This window comes from Hemitrygon akajei, chromosome 7 (assembly GCF_048418815.1).
Source record: "Hemitrygon akajei chromosome 7, sHemAka1.3, whole genome shotgun sequence".
Lineage (NCBI taxonomy): Eukaryota > Metazoa > Chordata > Chondrichthyes > Myliobatiformes > Dasyatidae > Hemitrygon > Hemitrygon akajei.
In genome coordinates, this window is record NC_133130.1 from 25,519,017 (window position 1) to 25,535,983 (window position 16,967).

Genomic DNA, 16,967 nt, shown 5'->3' on the forward strand with positions numbered 1-16,967 from the left:
GCCAAATGGACGGTATGCTCATCTTCAAAAGCTCAAATGGGGAGCTTGATAAGAGTGAAAGCTGCCTTGGAGAAACTGAAACAGACTGAACAAAAAGAAATGTGAATTGGTGAAGTTGGAGGTGCAGGTCTCAGGCCACCAGCTGTCCTCAGAGCGAGTACAACCAGATTCAGACAAACTGGCAGGAGTTCAGAACATGGAACAACCTACGAATGTATGAGAGGTCAGCAGTTTCCTTGCCATGGTAAGAAGCTGGGAAAGTTCATTGCAGATTTGGCAGAGAAAGCAAAGTCACTATGTGACCTCCTCTCTCACAGAAAAAATTGGACCTAGGAAGCACCCCAGGAGATGACATCCTCATCACTTAAAGCAGAGCTTATCTCACCACCAACATTGGCGTTCCTTGATCCAAACAAAACAACCATTGGCCTAGAGGGGGTGTTCATGCAATACTACAGTGGTGTATGGAAACCGGTGGCATTGCACCATGAGCACTGACTCTGACTAAACAGCATTACACCCAAATCGAAAAGGAGATGCTGCCTTGTGAACACTTTAGCAGCTACTTGATAAGCACTACATTCCTCCTTGAAATAGACTACAAGCCACTTTTCAGCCTCCTCAGCTTGAAACACTTGGATGACTCACCTCCACATCTGCAAAGATTCAGAATGAGGCTTATGTAATACTGTTATGGCCGTGATCATCTTTCACAACACTGGACACTCTGTGGAGGATGCCATGCAAAAGTGAGTGGACGGAAACTGACTCTGCCCTGATGGAAGAATCCAAAATCTATTTAGCTCAGGTAAATGAAAGCTTTCCTGCATCACAAAGTAAACTGGACCAAATTTGCACTGAGTTGAAAAAGGACCAAATTAGCAGCGAGGTCATGCAACACAGTGAGCATGAATGGCCAGCTATTCCAAAAGGAGCTCACCAACTCAGATCTTACTGGCTTGAAAGAGGCACACTCACCATTCATGATGGTTTGCTGCTAAAGGGCTCCAGACTCATCACTCCTGCTTCTATGCACACAAAAATCATCAGCCAAATCCACCGAGGACATCAAAGCAGAGAAAAATGTCACCCAAGAGCAAGGCAACCCGTGTGGTGGCCTGGTCTGAGCACACTGCTGGGAGATTATGTAAAGCAATGTGAAGCTGCAGAAAAGGTGGACACCATGGAGGGATTGTCTACAGAGTCTCTGTGGGTGGAGGTTAGGAACAGGAAGGGGTCAATAACTTTACTGGGTGTTTTTTTATAGACCGCCTAATAGTAACAGGGATATTGAGGAGCAGATAGGGAAACAGATCCTGGAAAGGTGTAATAATAAGAGTAGTCATGATGGGAGATTTTAATTTCCCAAATATCGATTGGCATCTCCCTAGAGCAAGGGGTTTAGATGGGGTGGAGTTTGTTAGGTGTGTTCAGGAAGGTTTCTTGACACAATATGTAGATAAGCCTGCAAGAGGAGAGGCTATACTTGATTTGCTATTGGGAAATAAACCTGGTCAGGTGTCAGTTCTCTCAGTGGGAGAGCATTTTGGACATAGTGATCATAATTCTATCTCCTTTACAATAGTATTGGGGAGAGAGATAGGAACCGACAAGTTAGAAAAGTGTTTAATTGGAGTAAGGGGAATTATGAGACTATCAGGCAGGAAATTGGAAGCTTAAATTGGAAACAGGTGTTCTCAGGAAAAAGTACAGAAGAGATGTGGAAGATATTCAGGGGATATTTGTGCAGTGTTCTGTATAGGTACGGTCCAATGAGATGGAAATTCTGGTAGGGTACAGGAACTGTAGTGTACAAAGGCTGTAATAAATCTAGTCAAGAAGAAAAGAAAAGCTTACAAAAGGTTCAGAGAGCTAGAAGATTATAAGGCTTCTATGAAGGAGCTCAAGAAGGAAATGAGGGGCCATGAGAAGGCCTTGGCGGGTAGAATTAAAGAAAACCCCAAGGCGTTCTACAAGTATGTGAAGAACAAGAGGATAAGATGTGGAAGGACCTATCAACTGTGACAGTGGGAAAGTGTGTATGGAACCGGAGGAAATAGCAGAGGTACTTAATGAATACTTTACTTCAGTATTCACTATGGAAAAGGATCATGTTGATTGTAGTGATGGCTTGCAGCAGACTGAAAAGCTTGAGCATGTAGATATTAAGAAAGAGAATGTGCTGGAGCTTTTGGAAAGCATCAAGTTGGATAAGTTGCCGGGACCGGACGAAGTGTACCCCAGGCTACTGTGGGAGGCGAGGAGGAGATTGTTGAGCCTCTGGCGATAATCTTTGCATCATCAATGGGTACAGGAGAGATTCCTTAGGGTTGGAGGGTTGTGGATGTTGTTCCTTTATTCAAGAAAGGATGTAGAGATTGCTCAGGAAATTATAGACCAGTGAGTCTTACCTCAGTGGTTGGTAAGTTGATGGAGAAGATCCTGAGAGGCAGGATTTATGAACATTTGGAGAGGTATAATATGACTAGGAATAGTCAGCATGGCTTTGTAAAAGGGCAGGTCGTGCCTTACGAGCTTGATTTAATTTTTTTGAGGATGTGACTAAACACATTGATGAAGGAAGAGCAGTAGATGTAGTGTATATGGATTTCAGCAAGGCATTTGATAAGGTACCCCATGCAAGGCTTATTGAGAAAGTGAGGAGGCATGGGATCCAAGGGGACATTGCTTTGTGGATCCAGAACTGGCCTGCCCACAGAAGGCAAAGCGTGGTTGTAGACGGGTCATATTCTGCATAGAGGTCAGTGACCGTTGGTGTGCCTCAGGGATCGGTTCTGGGACCCTTACTCTTTGTGATTTTTATAAACGACCTGGATGAGGAAGTGGAGGGATGGGTTAGTAAATTTACTGATGACACAAAGGTTGGAGGTGTTGTGGATAGTGTGGAGGGCTGTCAGAGGTTATAGCGGGACATTGATAGGATACAAAAATGGGCTGAGAAGTGGCAGATGGAGTTCAACCCAGATAAGTGTGAAATGGTTCATTTTTGTAGGTCAAATATGATGGCAGAATATAGTATTAATGTCAAGACTCTTGGCAATGTAGAGGATCAGAGGGATCTTGGGGTCCGAGTCCATAGGACTCTCAAAGCAGCTACGCAGGTTAACTCTGTGGTTTAGAAGGCGTACGGTGTATTGGCCTTCATCAATCGTGGAATTGAATTTAGGAGCTGAGAGGTAATGTTGCAGCGAGACAGGACCCTGGTCAGACCCCACTTGGAGTACTGTACTCATTTCTGGTCCTCTCACTACAGGAAAGATGTGGAAGCCATAGCAAGGGTGCAGAGGAAATGTACAAGGATGTTGCCTGAATTGGAGAGCATGCTTTATGAGAATAGGTTAAGTGAAATCGGCCTTTTCTCCTTGGAGTGAAGGAGGATGAGAGGTGACCTGATAGAGGTGTACAAGATGATGAGAGGCATTGATTGTGTGGATAGTCAGAGGCTTTTCCCCCAGGGCTGAAATGGTTGCCACAAGAGGACACAGGTTTAAGATGCTGGGGAGTAGGTACAGAGGAGATGTCAGGGTTAAGTTTTTTACTCAGAGAGTGGTGAGTGCATGGAATGGGCTGCTGGCAACAGTGGTGGGGCAGATGTGATAGGGTCTTTTAAGAGGCTTTTAGATAGGTACATGGAGCTTAGTAAAATAGAGGGATATGGGTAACCCTAGGTAATTTCTAAGGTAGGGATGTGTTCGGCACAGCTTTGTGAGCCGAAGGGCCTGTATTGTGCTGTAGGTTTTCTGTTTCTAAAACTGCACAAAAGTTGAGCCTCTGTCCTGCAGAATTCCAAGACTTTCCATGGCAAATCGAAAGCATAGACATTTCTGAGCTGAAAAGAGACAAATATCTTCTCACTATGGATTACTTCTCACAGAATGATGAGATACCCAAACTGTGCTCTACATGGTCAGCAACAGTTATACAGCTGTTATAAAGCTGTATTCACTCACCATGGAATACCAAAGACAGAGAATATGCAGAGAGTGGTGAGTGTGTGGAATGGGCTGCCAGCAATGGTTGTGGAGGCAGATATGATAGGATCTTTTAAGAGACTTCTGGATAGGTACATGGAGCTCAGAAAAATAGAGGGCTATGGGTAACCCTAGGTAATTTCTAAGGTAAAAACATATTCGGCACAGCATTGTGGGCCGAGAGGCCTGTATTGTGCTGTAGGTTTTCTATGACACTTGTGTCAGACAATGATCCACAATTCAGCTGCTCAGAATTCAAAGCCTTTGCTAGGGACTATGTGTTCAAAAATCAGACAAGGTACCCACAGGCAAATGGAGAAACAGGAAAAGCAGTGCAAACAGTTAAGAGTCTCCTGCTGAAGGGAAAAGACTCCTACAAAGCACTGCTAACTATTTGCTCCATACCTCTTATGAATGGTTACAGTCCCTCAAAGCTGTCAATGGGCAGGAGACTGAGAACAAGCCTGCCGGTTCTTCCTTCCCTGCTCCAACCTCACTTACTTGAGACAACACAGCGTAAGAAAACAAAGAGCATGCACGATCTCAGACACAGAGCAAAATCTTTGTCGCCACTCGAGAGTGGTGAACCTGTTTGGTTTCAGACCATTCCACCAAAGGAACAGTAGTCCAGCAGCATGCACCACAACTGTGATCAGAGCATCACAAGGTGAAATCAGATGGAACGAGGGTGCGCCTTCAAAGGTAGAGGGAAAAATAGAGTGGCCTGATCCTCATAAAAGGACCACCTACCTGAGGTGCACACACCTGTTCAAGAAACTCCATCCGCTCCAACACTTCTGAGTACCTACATGCAGATATGCCTCTTTATCTGTTGCACCACAGAGATATACTCCATAGCCTAATATCTTAGGGCAAGTGACTAAAGAGGCAGAATGGTCATCTCACTTTGCTGGAGTTTTCAGGTACCCTGACCTCCATTAGTGGTTTTTTTTTAAAAAGAGTTCTAATGTTGAAAACATTTCACCGAATGAGACTGATATTAATAAAGGAATTGGTAAAAAAAAAGAGGAATACAAAGAGAGTGAGACCATTAAAACAAAGAGAAAGACAGTTACAGTATTGGCAATTCTATTTTTACATCTATGTAAGGAGGATAAGTTTTGTGCTATGGGTGAACTGAACTGAATCATGCAATTTCAGTGACTATAATTGCAAAGTAGTTTTATGGACAAGAAGTACATACCTAGTTTTTCTTTTTTTCCCGAGAAAGGGAGATGCTGGGGTGGTGTCATTCAGCTCATCACTCCCACATGGGAGGAGTTCAATAAAATTCAGTTGGATATCCTGCAATACTGGTCTCCTGGTGTGTTCTCTGCTCTGTCCCTGAGTAACAAATACAACTCTCCAGCCTTTCCTAATTCCCTCCTTCAGTTCCTTTCTGGCTTCATGTGCTCTGTTTGATCCTAACTTCTGAAGTCTTATATAATTTTCCTTTTACTTCTTGACTAGATTCATCACCTCTCTAGACATCCAAAGTTCTCTATTCCTTCCATCCCTGTTCTTCTTTCTAACAGGAACACACCTTTCTTGTTAATTGATATTTAAGGACCCTCTGCATGTCTGATGTGGATTTGCCAGAAAAAAAAGGTGTTTCCAATTAACTCCTCCTAGTTCCTGCATAATGCCGTCGTAATTTGCCCTACTCCAATTTAAAACTCTCCCACAAGTACCATACCTACCCTATCTATAACTACCCTGAAAGTTAAGGAGTTGTGGTCACTGTTCCCTAATTGCTAATTGAAAGGTCAGTAACCTGGACAGGCTCATTATCCAACTCCAGGCCCAGTACAGCCCCTCCTCTCATTGGACCATCCATATATTGATGTAATAAAGTTTCTCAGATACACTTAACAAACTCTGCCCCAACTAAACCTCGCACTAAGAAGGTCCCAGTTTATATTAGGAAAGTTGAAATCTCCCATGACAACAACCCTACTATTTTTACACATTTCCTTCATCTGTTTATAAATCTGTTCCCCAATGTGCCAGTGGTTATTTGGGGGTCTGTAGTACAATCTCATCAATGAGATTACACCCTTCCTATTCCTGAGTTCTACCAAAATGGACTCAGTGTCTGAACCCTCCAAAAAGATGGCACCAGAGGATTCTGCAGACCCACACGACTTCTTCCAGTTTGTCCTCGAAACAACTTATTCCTCTTTTCTCATGTGTCTTTTTCCTTTTCAAGGTAGTCACTGAGTTATGCAGCACAGAAACAGGCCCTTCAGCCCAACACATCCATGCTGACCAAGTGGCCAAACAAAACCATTGTCAGTTGCCTGCAGAGGCAAACTGCAGTTACACTGATGGGATTATCGTATTGGCCCCCAATAACCACCGGGGGGTGGTGGAACAGAGACTTTTATGTTTATGGAGAGGTGCCAACCAGGGCTGTCATAGTAGGGGACTTTATTTTCCCTAGAATTAATTAGATCTTTCTCAATACTTAGATGCGCAAGATTTCTTCAGTGAATCTGAGGAGTGTTTGAAATATTATGTACAGAGCCCAACCGGAGAAGAGAACATACAGGAATTAGTTTAGGGAAGGTAGCTGGGGTCCTGTCGGAGTCTGTGATCTACAGCTGCAGCTCAGACTACAGCTCTCCATGAGTGGGAGGTTCCTGTTCTCGGAAGATATGCACCTTTGGGTTGTGGCCCCGTGGACAACTTGGTTCTTGGCCGATGTCACCGATTGAAGCGTCATGGGGGAGTGAAACATTGGGACAGCAGGCAGTGTGCGCCACTGTCGGAAAACGGCTTCTGCACTCGAGCAATCCCTCCCTATGGTTCAGAGAAATGTTGTCTCATTGCTATATGCATTATATGATTATATACTTCAGAGAGAAGGTATAGGAACCTGAAGACACACACTCAGCAATTCAAGATCAGCTCCTTCTCCTCCGTCATCCGATTTCTGAATGGACATTGCAACTGTGAACACTACCTCACTACTTTTTTTTCCTATTTTTTTGCACTACTTATTTAATTTAACTATATTTATTTATTTATCGTAAATCAGAGTTTTATTTTTCTCTCTATTATCATGTATTGCATTGCACTGTAGCCACAAAGTTAACAAATCTCACGGCCAGTGCTGGTGATATTAAACCCAGTTCTGATTCAGATTCTGAATTTTCACTTACTGATTCTCCGCAGGTCAATACAACTGCTTTTGTTCTGCTCGGTGAATGGAAGGGAGATAAATTTGTTCCTTCACCATCAATTGGTGACAATAATGTAAAATGATCCACTTAGAAACTTCAGCTTCTGAAGTTTTGAACTTTGAGCTTTGAACTTTTAGAAATGTGGTTTTATTGAATTTGTTTTGCCCGTTAATGGGATTATGATGAAAATATTATAGTCATGCCATTATTTCACACACAAGTGTTTTGTTACTAATTTAGACAACTACAATGATGCAATTTTAAATTTGGGGGGAGAATTTTTTTATTCATTGTTTCCTCTGCAGACAAGTTCTCCTTTGAGGAGTCTAACAAGAAATGTGGTTATTGTGTGAATTGAGCAACTCAAGAAACTCTCTGTCGGGATGATGCTCTCTGCTTAAACTCCTGCAAATGAATCCTCCTCCCTGGTTGACTAATTTGTGATTCCAGTGGTTTCCGCACTTAGATCCCTGTGGGCATTAGATACGCTCAGCCTGGGTCTCCGTTTTCCTGGCTTCTTGGTACAATACACCTGATTAGCAATGATGGAATGTAACTTTGTTCACAGATTCAGTAAGGACAGAATAGTAATTGCATCAGCAGTTGCTATGTGTTTGTGTTTCTCTCTGGGACCATTTACACCTGCGTCATATGCACACATTCAGGTGTGAAAGATTTCTTCTTAGAGGAGTTGGATCTGTGATTTTGTTTGTTGTTTTGATGCTTCACCAAAGGTCAGAAGATTAATCATTATTTTTTATTTATTTATTGAGATACAGTGTGGTACAATTTACAACAAACAATTAACATACTAACTAGTACGTATTTGGATTGTGGCGCCCCAAGGAAGCCCGGGCAGTCTCAGGGAGAATGTAAGAACTCCTTACAGGCAGTGGGGGGATGGAATTGATCCCAGGGTACTGGTGCTGTAAGTCGTTGTGCTAACCACTACACTACCGATACTGATTACACATATTGGTTTAGTGATATTGCATACCATTTGTTAATGCTGAATTTAGAGCAGCTTCCAGCAGTGTACTTATCCTTTTACAGCACCACTTCCAAAAATGCATTGCCGACTTCAATGCAACACTATGATGTCAGTTCAGGAGGAAAGTTCCTGTTACCTTATGTGTGGAGACTAATGAAGAGAAATAACAATGAGCTTAATGACCCTTTTGTCTCATGCGGACAAGCAACCTGCATCTCTTAATACAACAGGTGGACACCATTACTTTCCATCCTGCAATATGGCAAACAATAGTGAAGAACATTGCTCTAAAGAAGATGGTGGACACCAACAAGTTTGAATCTGCATTAAGTAACTAAGCTGTTCTACTTGCAAATCCTGCAATTATCAGCAGAGGGCACTATCAAGATCTTGCCCTGATCCTAGGGGTAATGAAGCAAGGACTTTAACCTTTTGATTTCAATTATTGCATCTGTATCCTTCTGTGATTCCAATAATCCAAGAACCAAAACTGTCATCTTTCAGTTTTACCTCAACAACTGACAATCACGTTAAACGCAGATACTGCTGCAAAAGTTCAAAGTACATATATTATCAAAATTTGTATACTATACATTCCATGGACACCTTAAACTGTACAATTGGTTATAGAGTACAGCACAACGGCACTTTATCAGGCCATTGTATCTTTTACTGAATTTTAGACAGTTGTAAACTTGCCAGTAACTTTACACTAGCTAAAATATTTATATGAAGCTTTGTTAAAGTATGGCAAGTTTCCAGCTACCGTCAACTTTTAAAGATTAGCTTGACTTGTCAGATGTTCGTGGAAGTGCACAGTAAAATATTTCATTTATGTCAATGATCAGCACAGCCCAAAAATGTGCTGGGGCAGCCTGTAAGCGTTGCCAAGCTTCCAGCACTAACATAGCGTGTCCACAACTTACTAATCCCTAACCAATATATCTTTTGGAGACGAACCTGCACGATGACGGGGAGAATATACGCCTCTCTGATCTGACCGCTCAATCGGTAAAACTGAAAGAAGTAGATGGATAATGATGCGAAGTGAAAGAAGGGGTTTTGTTTATTGTCAGCTCGCAAGAATTGGCTCAGTTGCCAACTACATTCTACAAAAAGAAATCAATATATATTTACAAAACACCGGACTTGATATGAAATATCGAACACATTAGTATAAGGTCATGTGTATGTAGCATTTCAACAACTGTACACCACATACAGCTGCAGTAAGCCATGTGACCCTTCGAGTAGGCTCGAGCATACCCACTGAGGTGGGTTCCTCTTGGAGAATAAACATCTGAGAAAGCAAAATACTGCAGGTGCTGAAGATTTCAAAAGAAAACTCAAGCATCTTCCGACAACCCAATAATTTTATTTTACAGCAGTACCAATGAAAGACCAAGATGTCTTCACATGGGGCAACATATTTGCAGTATGTATTCATCGAGCAACACCCCCCACCCCACCCCCCAAAATAGTAGGAGTTTGATCTTTCAGTCATTCTTTAAGATCATGGCTGGCTCTATCTATCTATCTATTAGTCCCTTATGAATGAACTCAGTGTCTGAGATTCCTTCAAAACCTCTCTTCATCTAAACCCTATGCCAAGGATGCAGCCTAGAAGACTAGCGCACCTTCAGGGTTCTGGGATTTCACGGCTCGAGAGGCGGGCAGTCTCGAGGTCGGTGCCGTCGCAAGAAACTGGTGTGTCATGGGAGACTGAAGATCGACAGCAGCGAGCTGCCTGCTGGCTGTGTGCTCAGCGACCCAAATTCTTTCGGCGCAGAGCTCGGAAGAAGTGGCGCAACAGACTTGTAACATCATAAACCAGCAAGTTGCTTTGTTATGTTTCTGAAACAGGGTCACCACTTTTTCCTTTATTAGAGAGAGAGAGAGGGAGCCTATGGTACATCGAATTACCGGGTGAACGAGTCGTCTTTGGGGTACTGCAAGTTTCTGTCTTTACTGATGCTTTGCTGCACACTTGAGTGCTCGGTGGTGGGTGCTGATGCTTTTTTTTGCTGGTGAGGGAGGTGGGATCATTCCTTTGCTGCTGCTTACACTTGGGGGTGAGCTCTGGGGGTGACTTTGGGGTTCTAACATTTAACTGTCATTCATTCTTTGGGGGACTCCTCTGTTTTCGTGGATGTTTGCGAAGAAAAAGAATTTCAGAATGTATATCGTATACACTAAATGTACACTAAATTCTCTGACACTAAATGTACCTTTGAAACATTAAACCCTTTAATCTGAGAACATGGTCCCTAGTTCTAGACTCCACAATCAGAGAAGCAACCTCGCTGATCCACCATGAACCCTCCCAAGCTTCACTGAGATCTCATGTTTCTCAGCGTTAGGGATTACACAGCTCATCTAATGGGCATTTCTTCATTTGACAAATCTGCCCTGCCTGAAATCAGTTTCCTGAATGCATTGGGCTCTCTCAATAGCAAATTACTCCTCTCTTAGCTGGGGAGAACAAAACTGTGCACCCATTGTGACTGCAGTTAGGCTTCTTTACTCCTCCAGTCAAATCTTTTCTTACACCTGCATGTTGGCTTTCAATTACTTCTGTGCAAGCACGCCTGGACACATCGGTCTCATGGAACATGAAAAGCAGCAAATCTCTCACCAAGAGGTGACTCTGCCTTCCTGTTTTGTGCACCACACTTGGCCATGTCCCCTGGATACTCCCTACCTCCTCCACCATGCTCATAATCACACCAGGTTTTATATCATCAGCAAACTCGAGAAGTATTTAGTTCCTCAGCCATATTTTGTGTGGATTGCGAGTGGTGGTTGGGACAATCATCCATCCCTGCATTTCCCCATTCATCAGAACCTGGCAACCTTTTTATTCTAGTTTATATTTTCTCTCTGTTAACCAAGTCCATAAGCTGGAACCTTCTGGATCAGTTACCATATAACCATGTAACAATCACAGCACAGAAACAGGACATCTCGGCCCTTCTAGTATGTGCCGAACGCTTACTCTCACTTAGTCCCAGCTACCTGCACTCAGCCCATAATCCTCCATTCCTTTCCTGTCCATATACCTATCCAATTTTTTTTTTAAATGACAATATTGAACCTGCCTCTACCACTTCTACTGGAAGCTTGTTCCACACAGCTACCTCTCTCTGAGTAAAGAAGTTCCCCTTCGTGTTACCCCGAAACGTTTGCCCCTTAACTCTCAACTCATGTCCTCTTGTTTAAACCCACCCTACTCTCAATGGAAAAAACCTATCCACGTCAACTCTATCTATCCCCCTCATAATTTTAAATACCTCTATCAAGTCCCCCCTCAACCTTCTACGCTCCAAGGAATAAAGACCTAACTTGTTCAACCTTTCTCTGTAAAACCTGTTAGCTTGTTTGGGACCTTATTGAAAGTCTTCTGAAAATCCAAATGCACTACATCGACTGGCTCCCGCCCTCAATTAACTGTGCTCTTACGTCCTCAGACACAGTACTTAGGTCTGAGGTATGGGACTATGCAAAAGCCTTGGGCAAATTACCATAGCTCGGGTGCCAAGACTTTTGCACAGTAGTGTTTCTGTCAACATGGAGCAGAGAGCGAGTTTGTAAGTCTGGCGGCAGCAAAGGATGTTGGGAATGGCGAGGGTGGAGCGCCGCAGGAGGGCGTGGGACAGATGGCAGAGAAGGAGTGCCAGGAGTGTGGCTGGTGTGGCTGCAGACACACCCAGAACTGAGACATCAGGCAAGGTATTTTGATTCCAAACAACTTATTTATTGAACATTACAGAATGTCTCTCTGGTTCTTCTCACTCCCTCCCCTCTCCCAACCATGATTCCCCTCTCCCTGCCCCCTTCCCACTCTCAGTCCACAATAGAGGCCCATATAAGAATCAGGTTATCATCGCTCTCATATGTCATGAAATTTGTTTTATTTTTAATGGCAGCCATACAGTGCAATACATAAAATTACTATAGTACTGTGTAAAAGTCTTAGGCAACCTATGTATGTGTATGTGCCTAAGACTTTGGCACAGCACTGTATACTGTTCAGTTGTTACTACACATTGTGCACCAGGCATTGAAAATGGAAGTCTGGCTCTATTTATGCCATGTACTTACCAGCTTCTAAAGATTCAGTTTGTGTTGTTTGGCAATTCCGAGATGCTTTGATCCACCAAACAAATACAAAATGATTTCTAATCCAGCCTTAGGGATGCTCAGCTTCCACCGTTGTGTGGTGCAGAGAAGCAGAGATTCATGGCCTCAGGGAGCTACCTTCAGTCAGTGATTTCTTTTCCTGAACCTCTACCCATTGCAGAGAATATAGAACAGTAAGTCACAGTACACTCTCCTTTGGTCCATGTTGTACCAGCTTTTCAACCACCTCCACGATCCATCTAACCCTTCTCTCTTACATAGCTCGTAATCCCCCATCTTACTTTCATCCATGTGTCCTTTAAATATCCCTAATGTATCTGCCCCGAGCATCAACTTGGCAGTTCATCCCATGCACTTACCACTCTGTGTAAAACAAAAACATCTCCCCTAAACCTTCTTCCACTTGTTCATTAGTTCCAGGTTCCCCTTTCAGGGCAAATTGGCTTTAACGTGAGACTTATACCTTGCCAGACACTGAAGCTGTTGGTTATTAATATAAAGTAATCATGAGCCATTTAACAAAAGGTTTGAATGGACATCTCAGTTCAGTGAGAGCATGATTCATCGTGTTGGTATCTATTGATTTGTCCCATATGAACTTTCTTGGAAAGAGTTTTGCCTGAGAGTCTGCCGCAACTTCATCAAAAGGTAACACCAAACAGAATTGTATATCAAATGGATCCAGTTTAGAGGAAATCTGATTTTCTGCATCAAGTAAAGGTCTTTCATTTGAGGATCTGACTTGGCGAGATTGCTCTAATACACATCTCTGCTATTTTTAAGTCTTAAAATTGTTTAAATTCAGTTATTTGCCTTTAAAAGTAAAGCAAAATCTAAATATCACAATGTGTAATATTTGAGGGGACACAAAATGGCAGTTGAGGTTATTAGAAACAATACCACAATGGTGCAGCAGGTGACGCTGTAGTCCAGTAGGGCTACAGCGCAACGTGGAATAAGGCCTTATTCTGCATCAGGTTATCTCCTGCCTGATTTACAACGTTTGAGATTTGAGACAGAAAGGGAGAACCAGCCAGCCAGGAGGATTAGCTCTCTAACACAAAGACATGTGGAAGCCTCTTGATTTGGGGTGGTGACAGGCGCTGTCCACACCGGGGAATTGTGCTGAGCAGAAAGTGACATTGATTAATTTCTCCATGACGTGTTTCTTGTTTAAAGCACTTGGCCCGTCGTTTGCCCTCAGACAGCCTGTCTGAGTGCAATCAATAATGCAGCCCCTTTCCGCGATGCTACAACCTGGCCCAGTGAGGACCCAGTTTGAGGGCAGACCTCCCTTTGCAATTACACCAGTGAGCCTCTGAAAGCTGGGTGGGACAGCAAAGGAGGGTCATGTCGAGGATTTTCCCTCCAGGTCTTCATTGCTGGAATTCTCCCTGGAACCGATACCAATGGAAGCAATGGAAAAGAATCGCACACTGCGTGAAAGGATCTGACAATTCACAATCATCCGATATGCTCAAGGGAGTGTGCCGTATCTGTGTGTGTCACACACCTTGTACTTTCCAAGTTTCGTACCTTGGAAACATGGGAGCAACCATCCCATCTTATAAGGCGTCTTAGCGATAGGGATTCTTACCCTATGTCTTTGGTCAAAGGACATTCAGGCACTAAGGACAAGCACTAGGTAAAGCAAGAAATTCCCATGTAACATTCTTTTTATCCAATTACAGAGCAATCTTTCCTCCTCCCCACCAGGGACAACATCTCAATGATACCACATTTCATTACAGGGGAAACAAAGATCAGCTTCTCATGTGACTTCATGTTTCCATAGCGAAGGGGTATCTCTGCTCCCACATCTTCAAAGAAACTCAATTAGTTTTGGACAAAATACATGTAAAAGGATTAACACACACAAAATCCCAATGGTGTCCTGATGGCCTGGAACATCGACTGTTTACTCCTCTCTCCATAGATGCTGACTGACCTTCTGAGTTCCTCCAGCATTTTCTGTATGTTACATTGTATTTCCAGCATCTGCTGAATCTCAACTATTTATTTGAAAGGTTTAGTATCCTAGATGGTGGGAGATAACCTTTAGGCTCCAACTATGCCGGTGGCATCCAGCTTTATTGTTCCTTATCATTCTCACCTTTACCTGACCTTGTGTGTGGAAAGTGAAGAGTTTCATTCACTTGAATAAAAAGTAGTCTCTATTGTTTGTCCCAGCTGAATAATCTCAGAAGTCTGTGGCATGGATTTTGAGTTTTATAAAGAATTTTGTCAGTATCAAAGCCTTGGAAATGGAAATTCCATTCCAGGCAACCTCCAGACTTGACTTTCCAGCAAACTGGAGGCATTTCCCTGTCTGACCTTGTTACTACTGGCCATGTGTGCATTGATGATGAGCGTTTATAGTACGCAACAGCTTGTTTGTGGCTTCCTGTCAAAAGCGTTCCATCTGCACACTCACTTCGTGTATTTGGTGCTTTTTCAGTCCTGAGGTTTGATCTCCCATGGCCGTTTTTTCATCTTCCAACTAGTTGTGAGCTCGATATGCGATTCACTTGTGAAGGGTGATGGCTGGGACATGATGGGTGCGGGTGTTCGAGGCCTGGAAGATTTTGATTGATAAGAGAAGCCATGAAGGAGCCACAGATTTATACAAGATCTTTGTCACTTTGACACTTGGCAGAAGAAGCTGGTTTGAGCAATTTGTACAGGATGAAAAATGACAAATAGTCAAACACACAAGGCAGTCAATGAATAAATATCCTGTTAATATTAACCCTGAGCACATAACCAATTTCTTGTAATTCCCATAAAATTTGATGATGCATTGTGCACTCTTGGAGTTTGCCTTGAGGGATGCACCCTCACTCATCTTCCTCATTCACCTCGGTCCCGTTCTGCAGTGGTTCACGCTCCTCTTCTGTCTTAGCACATCTGCTGGGCTTCTCATTTTCCCACTTTGCAAAGCCCCTGCTCTTCCCGCCTTTCGACTTCATTTTTGGGAAGGTGTGTGACCCTGAGTCGGCGCCGGCCCACCCACTTTCCTGCCACAGTGGCTCCGTCTGTGTGGCCTGGCTGGCGGTGGCCCTCTGTAAGCGCACCGAGATTTTTTGAGCTGAGCCCGTCATTAGGGTAATCGAGCGGCCATCAATGGCCTGGTTACTGGTGCTCTGGGGGAAGTTGAACATAGCTCCATCTTGAACTGCAGGGGGAGAGAATGAAAAAAAAAACTGATTTCAAATTGCAAGGGAGGACTCATCAAAACCAAGCTGTACAATCAAAGATTAAGCATAGAGCCGGATTCAGAACATCAAAAGGCAGGAAAAGCCAAGGAATTTATTTAGCCCAAGCTCGAGGATACAAGATCAAAATGAGAAGCAAGGTTAGGCTTTTAATAACCTGGCACAGGCAAGCACAACTTCTCCCTTTCAGTGAAAATATGAACCATCTTTCAACAAATATTGAGATTCCTGCCTCAATCGATGGGTTCATTCGCAAACTAGCTCAGCAACAGAGATGAAAGGAGACCCATGCAGTGAACCATATTGAGGCAGGGCAACCATTTCACAAAGTAAAGCTGGTTTCTCCAAGATTTACTTCTTAGCAGTAATTCTTGAAGATATCACTGCCAATACAATATACAAATTTATATTTAGCAGAAGCCCAAAGGTCCTGTTTCTTGATGCCAATTGATTGTGTTCTGATGTCAAGTGATTGCATAGTTCTACACTACAGTTTGGACAGCTTGGTGTGAGCAGTCTAACTGAGGGTCACTCAGCTTCATCTGGACCCCGGCCATCATGTAAACTGGAGTGTGCGTCAGCAATACTTACAAATACGCAGTGTTTTTACATGAGATTTGTTTATTCTCATAAACAGCAGGGAGAAAAATTCATTTGTTACTCAAGTGAAGTTCACAAAACTTTGTGCAAGCACAACATTCTGATTCCATCATTTCCAAGATGCTGCACAAAACGTTTTGTGTGAAATGTCTTGGAACTAATAGAATCAGAATTAGATTTATTATCACTGAAATATATTGTCAAATAAGAGGGGTGTCCCTTTAGAAATGAGATAAAGGGGAATTTCTTTAGCTAGAGGGTGGTGAATCTGTGGAAGTAGTTCCCACTGGCAGCTGTGGAGGCCAAGTCTTTGGGTAAACTTAAATAAGTGGTTGACAGTTTCTTGATTAGCCAGGGTATGGAAGGTTACGGGGAGAAGGCAGGAGAATGCACCTGAGAGGGCAATGGTTCAGCCATGATGAAAAGGCAGAAAAGACTCGATGGGCCAAATGGCCTAATTCTGCACCTATATCTTATTGTCTAAGTGTGGTCTGACCAATGCCTTATAGAGCCTCCCTGTTTTTATATCCTAATCGTCTGGATATGAATGCTAACCCTTCAAGACCTTGGGATATGTCCAGTATTACAACAGCATCATTAGCAGGGATTTTTAACAGTTATGTCGACCCTGATTCATTTGCATTTCCTGCTGCAGCTTCAGCAGGGGACACATCAGCCCCCACGGAGACGGAGCCCAGCAACTGATGTTCTCACGATTGTTAGACCACCCACCCAGTCAAAAAAACACAGGCTCATTATATTTGAACGGCAAATTGAATGTGTTTCTGGATTAGGGGAAATTAAGGAAATTTTCTCCTTTTAAATGATATACAGAGTTATCAGT

The 16,967-nt window shown here is 43.1% G+C and overlaps 1 protein-coding gene across 2 annotated transcripts in view; it reads right to left on the reverse strand.

Annotated features, from left to right (window-relative positions):
- Positions 1 to 7,955: 7,955 nt before the first annotated feature.
- Positions 7,956 to 16,967, reverse strand: part of rasgrp3 (RAS guanyl releasing protein 3 (calcium and DAG-regulated)) — a 111,699-nt gene continuing 102,687 nt past the window's right edge. For both annotated transcript variants that reach the window (XM_073050516.1, XM_073050515.1), the window contains one exon: positions 7,956 to 15,483. In XM_073050516.1, coding sequence (XP_072906617.1) covers positions 15,146 to 15,483 — 338 coding nt within the window. In that variant the 3' untranslated portion in view covers positions 7,956 to 15,145. The remainder of the gene's footprint in view (positions 15,484 to 16,967) is intronic.